The sequence below is a fragment of the Schistocerca gregaria genome, chromosome 2 (assembly GCF_023897955.1).
Source record: "Schistocerca gregaria isolate iqSchGreg1 chromosome 2, iqSchGreg1.2, whole genome shotgun sequence".
NCBI classification, from domain to species: Eukaryota; Metazoa; Arthropoda; class Insecta; order Orthoptera; family Acrididae; genus Schistocerca; species Schistocerca gregaria.
The window spans coordinates 507,775,556-507,788,930 of NC_064921.1; the positions used below are offsets into that span (position 1 = coordinate 507,775,556).

Consider the following 13,375-nt stretch of genomic DNA (forward strand, 5'->3'; position numbering starts at 1 on the left):
GCAGCCCCATGGGATTTCTTGTCTGTGTGCTCAAAGGGTTAACTGAAGTGACTGTGTCAAGCAGCTCATTACCGATACTACATTCAAACAGTACGGGTTTATTCTTCCTACCCAAATGGATTAACTTACGTTTTTGTAGACTTAGAGCTAGATGCCACCAATTCACCAACTAGAAATTTTGTGTAAGTCAACTTATATCATCCTATAATGACTTAATGACAACATCTTCCCATAATCCACAGCATTATCAGCAAACAGCTGCAGGTTGCTGCTCACCCTCTCTGTCACATCATTTATGTATATAGAGAATAAGAGCATTCCTGTCACACTTCCCTGTTGATATCCTTGTCTCTGTTGAACACTTGCTGTCAGGAAAACATAATTGGTTCAATTATTTAAAGTCTTATCCACTCAGACATGTAAGATCATATTCTGTGTGCTCAAACATTTGTTGACAGTCTGCAGTGGGGCATTGTGTCAAATTGTTTTCGGAAATCTAGGAATATGGAATTTGCCTGTTGCCCTCCATCCATGGATATCATGTGAGAAAAGAACAAGCTGAGTTCTGCATGAGCGATGCTTTCTAAAGCCGTGCTAATTTTTGGATGAATGCTTTTCCATCCCCAAGGAATTTATTATATTCAAACTAAGAATATGTTTAAGAATTCTGCAGTAAACTTATATTAAAGATATTTGTCTGTTATTTTATGACTCTGAATAATTAATGGAAAATCTCATATAAAGATGTGAAACAAATACTAACAAAGAGATAGAGGGGCTGGCCAGTACTTACCTCAGCTCAGTACAGCTGATAGATACACAAAAACAACTGAAAATTTACGTTCCTAGCTTTCGGAATAAATTTTCCTTCATCAGGGAGGAGAGAGGAGAAAGAAAGGGAAGAAGGGAAAGTCGATTTAGTTACTCACAACCCAGGTTATGAAGCAACAGGGAAAGGAAAACAGGGAGGGTAGCAAGGATGGAGGCATGGTTGTCAGAGGGAAGCCAAAGATATTCTACTGTAAGTACTGAGACAGCTTCAAACCAAAGAGGATGCATACAGAAGTAAAGAGGTATATAGTATAAAGATGTAGGATGAAAAGATGCATGAATGGCTAAAGAGGAAAGGGAAAGAGGAGAAGACTGAAGAGTAAATGGGAGTGAGGTTGTTTAACGTAGGTTCAGTGCAGGGGGATGGCGGGATGAAAGGATGTGTTGGAGTGCAAGTTCCCATCTCCGCAGTTCAGAGGGACTGGTGTTGGGTGGGAGAAGGCAATTGGCACATACGGTGTGGCAGTTTCCTAGGTCCCTAGAATTATGCTGGAGGGCATGCTCCGCTACTGGGTATTGGACATCTCCTAGGCAGACAGTTCGTCTGTGTCCGTTCATGCGCTCAGCCAGTTTAGTCATTGTCATACCAATGTAAAAGGCTGTGCAGTGCAGGCATGTCAGCTGATAAATGACATGTGTAGTTCCACACGTGGCCCTGCCTTGAATTGTGTATGTTTTACCAGTAGCGGGGCTGGAGTAGGTGGTTGTGAGGGGATGCATGGAGCAGGTTTTGCAGCGGGGTCAGTTACAGGGGTAGGAACTGCTGGGTAGAGAAGGTAGTCTGGGAATATTGTAGGGTTTAACAAGGATGTTACGGAGGTTAGGGGGGCGACGAAAAGCAACTCTGGGTGGTGTGGGGAGAATTTTGTCAAGGGATGATCTCATTTCAGGGTTGACTTGAGAAAGTCATATCCCTGGCAGAGTAATTTATTGATGTATTCGAGGCCAGGATAATATTGGGTGACAAGGGGGATGCTTCTGTGTGGTCTGAGGGTAGGAACATTGTTGTTGGACGGGGAGGAATGTATTGCTTGGGAGATCTGTTTGTGGACAAGGTCTGCAGGATAGTTGCGGGAGAGGAAACCACTGGTCAGGTTATTGGTGTAATTGTTGAGGGATTCGTCACTGGAGCAGATACGTTTGCCGTGAATACCTAGGCTGTAGGGAAGGGAGCATTTGATGTGGAATGGATGGCAGCTATCAAAGTGAAGGTAATGTTGTTTGTTTGTGGGTCTGATATGGACAGAGGTGTGGATGTGAGTTTCAACAAGATGAAGGTCAACATCCAGGAAGGTGGCTTGGGTTTTGGAGAAGGACCAGGTGAAATTCAGATACGAAAAGGAGTTGAGGTTATGGAGGAAATTAAGGAGTGTTTCTTCACCATGAGTCTAGACCACAAAGATGTCATCTATAAACCTATACCAAGCCAGGGGAAGCAGCTGTTGGGTCTTCAGGAAAGCCTCCTCCATGTGGCCCATGAAGAGGTTGGCATAGGACGGAGCCATCCTGGTTCCCATGGCCGTTCCCCTGATTTGTTTGTAGGTCTGGCCTTCAAAAGTGAAGTAATTATGGGTGAGGATGAAGTTGGTAAGTGTGATAAGGAATGAGGTTTTTGGAAGATCTTCGGGTGGGCGTTGGGAGAGGTAGTGCTCAAGGGCAGAGAGACCATGGGTGTGTGGGATGTTTGTGTAAAGGGATGTAGCATCTATGGTGACAAGAAAGGTTTCAGGTGGGAGAGGAGTGGGAATGGATTTGAGGCATTCTAGGAAGTGGTTTGTGTCCTTGATGTAGGATGGGAGTCTGCGAGTGATAGGTTGGAGGTGTTGGTCTACCAGAGCTGAGATACGTTCTGTTGGGGCTTTGAAGCCTGCTACAATGGGACGGCCAGGATGGTTCTCATTGTGGATTTTGGGTAATAGGTAGAAGGTAGGGGTACGTGGCTCAGGTGGAGTGAGTAAGTCTATGGAAGCCGTTGTGAGGCCTTGTGAGGGACCTTGGATTTTTAGGATTTTCTGCAGCTCAGTCTGGATGGATCTCATTCCCTGCATCCAGACTGAGCTGCAGAAAATCTTAAAAATCCAAGGTCCCTCATAAGGCCTCACTAAATTATGAATATTTCAACAATTTGTAAATAAAATTGTGACAGATTCCCTGGAGGGTTTGGGGGGCGGGGGAGGAGGGGGGGGGGGGGTAGTGCTGTGGAGTGTATTTGGGAAGTTGCAGTGAGCAGTGAAGTAGATCCCCCCTCCCCCTGTGTGGAAAGTTTTTAAAGAGTTTGTTAATGTGTTCCTGCAGCAAGTTACCAATACAGATTGATTTGCTGAGGATGTGATTCATCATCTCGTTTACATTTATTATCAGGGAATGGAAACTCTGAAACTCATGATGATATTGATCATGCTTATGGAATCATTTCTTTTTTAAGGCAGTTCTACACAGTATTGGTTTACCTAGGATTTTACTTGGGCACTTCTATGGCTGTAAGCTGCTGATGGAGATGCATAACATAGCTACATCATGATGCCAATTTCTTAAGCCAGATCTGTGTGGCATGAATATCTTCAATGTAGTTTGGCTTGATGAGATGTGGGTCAGTTTTGGTCATGTTATCAAGCAAGGCTGGAAGGGTGACACAAGTAAAGGAACAATGATAATGCCTTATGGCAGTGCGGACAGACTTATTCTTTGTCATCCAGGCACCTACAAGGTTTTCTCTTGAAAGGTCTCCTGATTATTAAATCAAATGAGACAGGAGGTTATCATGAAGAAATGAGCCATGTTATGTTTACAAAGAGATTAATAGAATCACTAAATAAAATATCTGGAAAAATTATCATCAGTTATTCTAGATGATGCACCTTACCATTCAGTTTGTGAGGGTTCTCTCCTTCTTGATACAAGCTTCTTATTTGTTTCAGAGGGATCCCCACTTTCCACCAGATTTCTCCTGTGAAATGACTTAGTATAACAATAATGTCAAATTATGAGTTATATACCTCTCTTGTTGGATATATTGAGTCAGTTTTTGGTAAATAACTTGACACTAATATTCTTAACTTCAATTTATTTGAAAGAAAAATCAGTCACCATATAACCAGTCACCAATGGCCTCTGTCAGTATGCCTTTGTGTCTTTCAAGCAATTAGAATGTGATATTACATTATTAAATGCTCACTTGTCAGTTATAATTAACTTTACTACTTGAAAATGACTTTACATAATTTGTTACATTGGAACTTATTTAACTTTTTCTACCATATAAAATAATGGCATAATGTAATACTTTTCCTGCTGAAAATTAGTGCATTTTACGCTCCTTCTAATTTCAATTTTATATTATTTAATCCCACCCATGAACCATGGACCTTGCCGCTAGTGTGGAGGCTTGCGTGCCTCAGCGATACAGATGGCCGTACTGTAGGTGCTACCACAACGGAGGGGTATCTGTTGAGAGGCCAGACAAACATGTGGTTCCTGAAGAAGGGCAGCAGCGTTTTCAGTAGTTGCAGGGGCAACAGTCTGGATGATTGACTGATCTGGCCTTATAACAATAATCAAAGCGGCCTTACTGTGCTGATACTGCGAACAGCTGAAAGCAAGGGGAAAATACAGCCGTAATTTTTCCCGAGGGCATGCAGCTTTACTGTATGGTTAAATGATGATGGCGTCCTCTTGGGTAAAATATTATGGAGGTAAAATAGTCCCCCATTCGGATCTCCGGGCGGGGCCTACTCAGGAGGACGTTATTATCAGGAGAAAGAAAACTGGCGTTCAATGGATCGGAGCGTGGAATGCCAGATCCCTTAATCGGGCAGGTAGGTTAGAAAATTTGAAAATGGAAATGGATAGGTTAAAGTTAGATATAGTGGGAATTAGTGAAGTTGGGTGGCAGGAGGAACAAGACTTTTGGTCAGGTAATACAGGGTTATAAATACAAAATCAAATAGGGGTAATGCAGGAGTAGGTTTAATAATGAATTTAAAAAATATGAGTGCAAGTAAGCTACTACAAACGGCATAGTGACCGTATTATTGTGGCGAAGATAGACACAAAGCCCACGCCTACTACAGTAGTACAAGTTTATGTGCCAACTAGCTCTGCAGATGATGATGAAATTGATGAAATGTATGATGAGACAAAAGAAATTATTCAGATAGTGAAGGGAGACGAAAATTTAATAGTCATGGGTGACTGGAATTTGGGTGTAGGAAAAGGGAGAGAAGGAAACATAGTAGGTGAATATGGATTGGGGTTAAGAAATGAAAGAGGAAGCCGTCTGTTGGAATTTTGCACAGAGCATAACTTAATCGTAGCTAACACTTGGTTCAAGAATCATAATAGAAGGTTATATACATTGAAGAGCCCTGGAGATACTAAAAGGTATCAGATAGATTATATAATGGTAAGACAGAGATTTAGGAACCAGGTTTTAAATTGTAAGACATTTCCAGGGGCAGATGTGGACTCTCACCACAATCTATTGGTTATGAACTGTAGATTAAAATTGAAGAAACTGCAAAAAGGTGGGGATTTAAGGAGATGGTACCTGGATAAACTGACTAAACCAGATGTTGTGCAGAGTTTCAGGGAGAGCATAAGGGAGCAATTGACAGGAATGGGGGAAAGAAATACAGAAGAAGAAGAATGGGCAGCTTTGAGGAATGAAATAGTGAAGATAGCAGAGCATGAAGTAGGTAAAAAGACGAGGGCTAGTAGAAATCCTTGGGTAACAGAAGAAATACTGAATTTAATTGATGAAAGGAGAAAATACAAAAATGCAGTAAGTGAAGCAGGCAAAAAGGAATACAAACGTCTCAAAAATGAGATTGACAGAAAGTGCAAAATGGCTAAGCAGGGATGGCTAGAGGACAAATGTAAGGATGTAGAGGCTTATCTCACTAGGGGTAAGATAGATACTGCCTACAGGAAAATTAAAGAGATCTTTGGGGAAAAGAGAACCACTAGTATGAATATCAAGAGCTCAGATGGAAACCCAGTCCTACCAAAGAAGGGAAAGCAGAAAGTTGGAAGGAGTATACAGAGGGTCTATACAAGGGCGATGTACTTGAGGGCAATATTATGGAAATGGAAGAGGATGTAGATGAAGATGAAATGGGAGATACGATACTGCATGAAGTTTGACAGAGCACTGAAAGACCTGAGTCGAAACAAGGCCCCAGGAGTAAACAACATTCCATTAGAAGTACTGACAGCCTTGGGAGAGCCAGTCCTGACAAAACTCTACCATCTGGTGAGCAAGATGTAAGAGACAGGCAAAGTACCCTCAGACTTCAAGAAGAATATAATAATTCCAATCCCAAAGAAAGCAGGTGTTGACAGATGTGAAAATTACCGAACTATCAGTTTAATAAGTCACGGCTACAAAATACTAACAGACGAACTGGAAGAACTGGTAGAAGCCGACCTCGGGGAAGATCAGTTTGGATTCTGTAGAAATATCGGAACACATGAGGCAATACTGACCTTACGACTTATCTTAGAAGAAAGATTAAGGAAAGGTAACCTACATTTCTAGCATTTGTAGAGTCAGAGAAAGCTTTTGACAATGTTGACTGGAATACTCTCTTTCAAATTCTAAAGGTGGCAGGGGTAAAATACAGGCAGCGAACGGCTATTTACAATTTGTACAGAAACCAGATGGCAGCTATAAGAGTCGTGGGGCATGAAAAGGAAGCAGTGGTTGGGAAGGGAGTGAGACAGGGTTGTAGCCTATCCCCAATGCTATTCAATCTGTATATTGGGCAAGCAGTAAAGGAAACAAAAGAAAAATTTGGAGTAGGTATTAATATCCATGGAGAAGAAATAAAAACTTTGAGGTTCACCGATGACATTGTAATCCTGTCAGAGACAGCAAAGGACTTGGAAGAGCAGTTAAATGGAATGGACAGTTTCTTGAAAAGAGGATATAAGATGAACATTAACAAAAGCAAAACGAGGATAATGGAATGTAGTCGAATTAAGTCGGGTGTTGCTGTGGGAATTAGATTATGAAATCAGACACTTAAAGTAGTAAAGGAGTTTTGCTATCTGGGGAGCAAAATAACTGATGATGGTCGAAGTAGAGAGGATGTAAAATGTAGACTGGCAATGGCAAGGAAAGCGTTTCTGAAGAAGAGAAATTTGTTAAGATCGAGTATAGGTGCAAGTGTCAGGAAGTCGTTTCTGAAAGTATTTGTATGGAGTGTAGCCATCTATGGAAGTGAAACATGGACAATAAATACTTTGGACAGGAAGAGAATAGAAGCATTCAAAGTTTGGTGCTACAGAAGAATGCTGAAGATTAGATGGGTAGATCACATAACTAATGAGCAGGTATTGAACAGAATTGGGGAGAAGAGGAGTTTGTGGCACAACTTGACGAGAAGAAGGGACCGGTTGGTAGGACATGATCTGAGGCATCAAGGGATCACAAATTTAGCATTGGAGGGCAGTGTGGAGGGTAAAAATCGTAGAGGGAGACCAAGAGGTGAATACACTAAGCTGATTCAGAAGGATGTAGGTTGCAGTAGTTACTGGGAGATGAAGAAGATTGCACAGGATAGAGTAGCATGGAGAGCTGCATCAAACCAGTCTCAGGACTGATGACCACAACAACAACATTATTTAATCTTGGCCAGGAACAGGCTCCAACAGTTGCCCAAATGTATATAGTGATTCATCATATAAGTAAAATTCCAAACAATTCAGTTTTTTTTATAAACTAAACTTTGTATTGCAGAAACAGTGAAGTATCCTATACATGGATATTTTTAGCTTATTGTATACATGCATATTTTTGGCTTTCACCCTAAACTAGTACATTTATGGAAAATAATTTCAGAATAAAAAAATCTCATATTATCACTCACAATATGTTATTAAAAAACACAAAACCACGTTGATAAGCTAAAATACCAAAGAATGGAAATCCAGGATGGAATGTAACAATACTATGAAAAAAATAGTTACTACTCACCGTAGTAGAGTTGTCAGTTTACTGATAGGCACAACAGAAAGAGTGTCACAAAATGAACTTTCGGCCAACAAAGCCTTTGTCGAAAAAAGACAGCAGACGCTCGCACACACACACACACACACACACACACACACACACACACACACACACACACACACAATATGACCACAGTCTCTGGCAGTTGAAGCCAGTATCTGGCCTTGTTGGCCAAAAGCTCATTTTGTGACAGTCTTTATGTCTTGTGTATCTACAACTCAGCATCTCCGCTATATGGCGGGTAGCAACTATCCTTTTCGTAATACTGTTAAAATCCCAAAGAGACCTTCTCCTGACTCCTTTGGAAAATAATAAATATATGGATGTATCAACTACTTCACTAATCCATTGCATCAGTTTCTACATTAAACTGTAGTTATGACTAACGTTTCAAAGCATTTTATTTTTTTATGCTTTTTAATTTTTTTTTTTGTTACAGATGTTCTAGATATTTCAAGACATCAAACTTTTATCTATGTTGATGAAAAAGCATCATCATTTTCAACAATCCATCTTCAGAAAATGCCTGTGGACTACCAAGTCAGCTCTTACATTATAAAAAAATGTCACACTTGTCAAAGTAATTTAAACAAAACAGTTGAATGTTCAAAGGCATACTGTACTACTGAAGAAAAAATCAGGACAGATATAAATGAGGAAGAGATTGTGTTAAAAATACCAAATGGTAGAAATGAGACTTGCTTCTATGTCACTGTAGAAGCTGTTTGTCATAATTGCTCTACCAGTAACTGGTGTGTGGCTCGGTCTGTTTTGTTGATACCAAGCAAGACAGGTAAGTACCAGTAGAAGATGTGAAAGACAAAGGTGTAGAAGGCTGAGGCAAGAAATATAATCATTGGTCAATATTATAAATTTTACAGCTGTGATTTTAAAATGTTAAATTAGTGAGAAATATGCTCAACATGAGCCAAATTCCTTGTGGCCTATTTATACCATAAAGAAATGTTTAATCCTTATATATCATATTGAAATGTCAGATCTTTTTGAAGCATAGACAGTGTTAGACTGTCTGCCTAAATTTCTAAAAGAAGTTTTTAGGCATAAGATAATGAACCTCGCATGTACCACGTACTTTGCCATTGGAGGGGAGACCCACATGCCTCACTGATACAGATAGTCATATGGTAAGTGCAACCACAATGGAGGGGTATCTGTTGAGATACCATACAAACATCTGGTTCCTGAAGAGGGGCGCAGCCTATTGCAGGAGCAACAGTCAGATGATTAATTGATCTGGCTTTGTATCATCAACGAAAACAACCTTGCTGTACTGATGCTATGTATGGCTGAAAGCAAGTAGAACTACATCCTTAATTTTTTCCAAGGGCATGTAGATGAGCTTTATGGTTAAATGATGATGATAGCATCCTTGTGGGTAAAATGTTCCAGAGCTAAAATAGTCCCCCATTCTGATCTCAGGCGGGGACCACTCAGGAGTATGTCATTATCAGGAGAAAGAAAACTGGAGTTCTACAGATTGGAGTATGGAATGTCAGATCCCTTCATTGGGCAGGTAGGTTAGAAAATTTAAAAAGGGAAATGGATAGGTTAGAGTTGGATATAGTGGGAGTTAGTGGCAACAGGAACAGGACTTCTGGTCAGGTGACTACAGGGCTATAAATGCAAAATTAAATAGGGGTAATGCAGGAGTATGTTTAATAATGAATAAGAAAATAGGAACATTGATAAACTACTACAAACAGCATAATGAATGGACTCTTATAGTCAAGATAGACACAAAGGGCACATCCATCACAATAGTACAAGTTTATATGCTAGCTAGCTCCACAGATGATGAAGAGATTGGAGAAATGTATGATCAGAGAAAAGAAATTATTCAGATAGTTAAGGGAGATGAAAATTTGATAGTAAAGGGGGACTAGAATTCGATAGTAGGAAAAGGAAGGAAAGGAAGAATAGTAGTGAATATGGACTGGAGGAAAAGAACGAAACAGGGAACTGCCTGGTAGAATTTTGCACAGAGCATAATTTAATCATCACTAACACAGTTTAAGAATGATGAAAAAAAGTTGTATATGTGGAAGAGATATGGAGATGCTGGCAGATTTCAGACTGATTATATAATGGTCAGACACAGATTTGGGAATCAGATATTAAGACATTTCAAGGCACAGATGTGGACTCTGACCTCAATTTATTGGTAATGAACTGTAGATTAAAACTGAAGAGATTGCAAAAAGGTAGGAAATTAAAGAGATGGGACCTGGATAATCTGAAAGAACCAGAAGTTGGTGAGAGTTTCAGAGGGAGCATTAGGGATTGATCGACAAGAATGGGGGAAAGGAACACAGTAGAAGAAGTATGGGTAGCTTTGTGAGATGAAAGAATGAAGGCAGCAGAGGATCAAGTAAGCAAAACAACGAGGGCTAGTAGATATCCTTGGGTAACAAGAGGTATTGAATTTAATTGATGAAAGAAGAAAATACAAAAAGGCTGTAAATGAAGCAGGTGAAAGGGAGTACAAACATCTAAAAAATGAGATTGACAGAAAGTGCAAAATACCTAAACAGGGGTGGCTAGAGGACAAATATAAGCACTTAGAATCATATATTAGCAGTGAAAAGACAGATACTGCCTACAGGTAAATTAAAGAGAACCTTCTATATGAATATAAGGAGCTCAGGTGGAAAACAGAAAGCAGATTGGTGGTAGGAGTATATATAAGGTCTATACAAGGGAGCTGTACCTGAAGGTAATATTTTAGAAATGGAAGAGAACATAAATGAAGATGAGATAGGAGATATAGTAGTGCACAAAGAATTTGATAGAGTGCTGAAAGACCTAAGTTGAATCAAGATCCCAGGAGTAGACAACATTACCTTCGAAATAGCCTTGGGAGAGCAAGCCACAACAAGATTTATGAGACAGGAGACAGGTGAAATACCCTCAGACCTCAAGAAGAATATAAGAATTCCAATTCCAAAAGGAATCAGATGCTGACACGTGTGAATATGACCAAAATATCAGTTTAATAAGTCGTTGCTGCAAAATACTAACATGAACTCTTTAGAGAAGATTGGAAAAACTGGTAGAAGCCGACCTCGTGGAAGATCAGTTCAGATTCAGGTGAAATGTAAAACACGCGAGGTAGTACTGATGCTATGACTTCTCTTGAAAGTTAGGTGGAGCTAAGGCAAACCTGTGTATGTAGCATTTTTAGACTTAGAAAAAGATTTTCACAATGTTGTGTGGAATACTCTCTTTGAAATGGGAAATTTTTTATCTAGATTGTGGTTTATAATATATTTCAGCTTTAACCCTAACTATTCTGTGTTTGTCAAATCTGTGCCAAATGTTCTCAATTTGTCTTTTAAGCAAGTTGATAGTGACTGTCTATTAGTTCCACCAAATACAAATACTCTCCTATTTCTCTTGATGGCCTTTCTGCTGTTGGTGATCATAGCCCCCACAATATAATAATGGTAACCAACCTCTCTCTCATTGATGACACTCTTCAAAAGGCTAGTCTGTTTGTAACCAGAAGTTCTAAAAGATTTCCATTTCTTGTTGTCAGGCTAGTTGTTCAAAGCAGTTGTTAGATAATGTATTCAGTATAACATAAGAAGACTCTTTGTCCTTACCACCGATAAAGTGTACATAGTTTTCTCTCTCAATACTGTGCAAGTAAACTTGTGGAGATGCGGGTAAATAATCAAGATTGTCAGTGTTTCATTATGTCATTATGCAAAGACACTTAAATTGGGTATGCATGCTTTACAAATACTTTTGATGTTTACAAGAAGCTGAAAAACTATTTTTTCAGTCAGCAAGAAAGTGATGGAGAACATACTAAACATAATTTCCAGTCTGAAAAGTCCACATTACTCTTTATGCCCACTGAAAGAAAATAGTCCTGTTTGTTATCTACTCAGCAGGGTCAGGAACTATGACTATAAATAACAGCTTTAAGTTTTAACTGATTGATATATTTTGCATAAGTTCATACACTTGCAAAATATAATAATATCCCTAATAATAATAATAATAAACCCCGTGGAGGACCGGGAAAAGAATAGGCCTCCGGTATGTTCTGCCAGTCGTAAAAGGCGACAAAAAGAACAAACCACTAATAGGGACAACCACCCTTTTAGTGTGATTAGTTGGTTCAGTACAGAACTAATGAAGCCTCAGACAAGCGCTGTCATGGTTGGGGACGACGCTTGAACCCTGTGCCCGTCCACAATGTTAATGACGCTGCTAGCCACATGGAAAATGATTTAAATCCAAATAGAGGTGTTTTGCATTATATGCTTCCTGCAACCACTCTAGGAGGAATACAAAGACAGAGGATGAGATGGTCAGATGAAGTTAACCGACACCTCATGTTCTGTTATTACCAAGTAACAAACTTAGGAACCAGCACAACTGGATACAGATCACAAGTATACACAAAATTTATTACCAGATACCCAGAATTAAAATTTGTAACAGAACAATGACCAGCTGATTAGATCTGTATAATAATCAAAAATAACAGGATACCCCAGTCAGAATTAGAAAACATCAAACACCAAGTACAACAAATGCTGGAACAAAATAATGTGCAATCAGAAGAAGAAGAAAATACAGTAATGGACTCAAACATCTCAGAGTAAACAAACAAAGAACAGCACACGTCAATTAAACAATCAGAGGAAAACGAAATGTTAGGACAGCCACCAGAACAAGCACAAATAGAACACGAAGTGACACACATGTTAGATATAGAAGAAAAATTTCAGCTGACATATATAGAATACAAAGACACAAATACAGACATTAGACCATTCTTGCATAGACCCCCAAATAACCCACAAGTTGAAACAACAATAACAACTATCAACACAATCATACATAACAAAATAAATGAAAATACAACTATGGAAGAGTTACAACTACTGGTTTATATAGGAGCACTCACTACACTAGATATACACACTAGGCAGAGATCAGAACCAACCAACACACAGAAGAAACCCACAAAACCAGCATGGCTACAGATCAAAATAGAAAAACTGAGAAAAGACATTGGAAGCTAACACAATTTATAAGAAATATCAGACAAAAAAATGAAAAAGGCTAGGTAAAATCTCACAACAAGAAGCGATAGAGCAATTAGATGAAAAGAAGCAGAAGTTACAAGCATTGGCCAAACGACTTACAAGATACAAAAAAAGTGAATATAGAAGGAAACAAAACCAAACATTCAACGCAAACCCAAAGAAATTTTATCAAACAAAAGATAACACACACATTAAAATAGACAATCTACCAAACATAACAGACATGGATCACTTCTGGAGCAACAAATGGTCAAACCCGGTACAACATAACAGGCATGCACGGTGGATACAAGCAGAAACACACACATACAAAATGATACCACAAATGCCTGAAGTGATAATTTTGCAACATGAAGTCACCCAAGCAATTAATTTTACACACAATTGGAAAGCCCCTGGAAAAGATAAAATAGCAGATTTCTGGCTAAAGAAGTTCACCTCAACACAT

The 13,375-nt window shown here is 39.3% G+C and overlaps 1 protein-coding gene across 2 annotated transcripts in view; it reads left to right on the forward strand.

Moving 5' to 3' along the window:
• The window catches only part of LOC126329050 (uncharacterized), a 207,858-nt gene that overhangs the window by 82,033 nt on the left and 112,450 nt on the right, over positions 1–13,375 (forward strand). For both annotated transcript variants that reach the window (XM_049996093.1, XM_049996091.1), the window contains one exon: positions 8,283–8,636. In XM_049996093.1, coding sequence (XP_049852050.1) covers positions 8,283–8,636 — 354 coding nt within the window. The remainder of the gene's footprint in view (positions 1–8,282; positions 8,637–13,375) is intronic.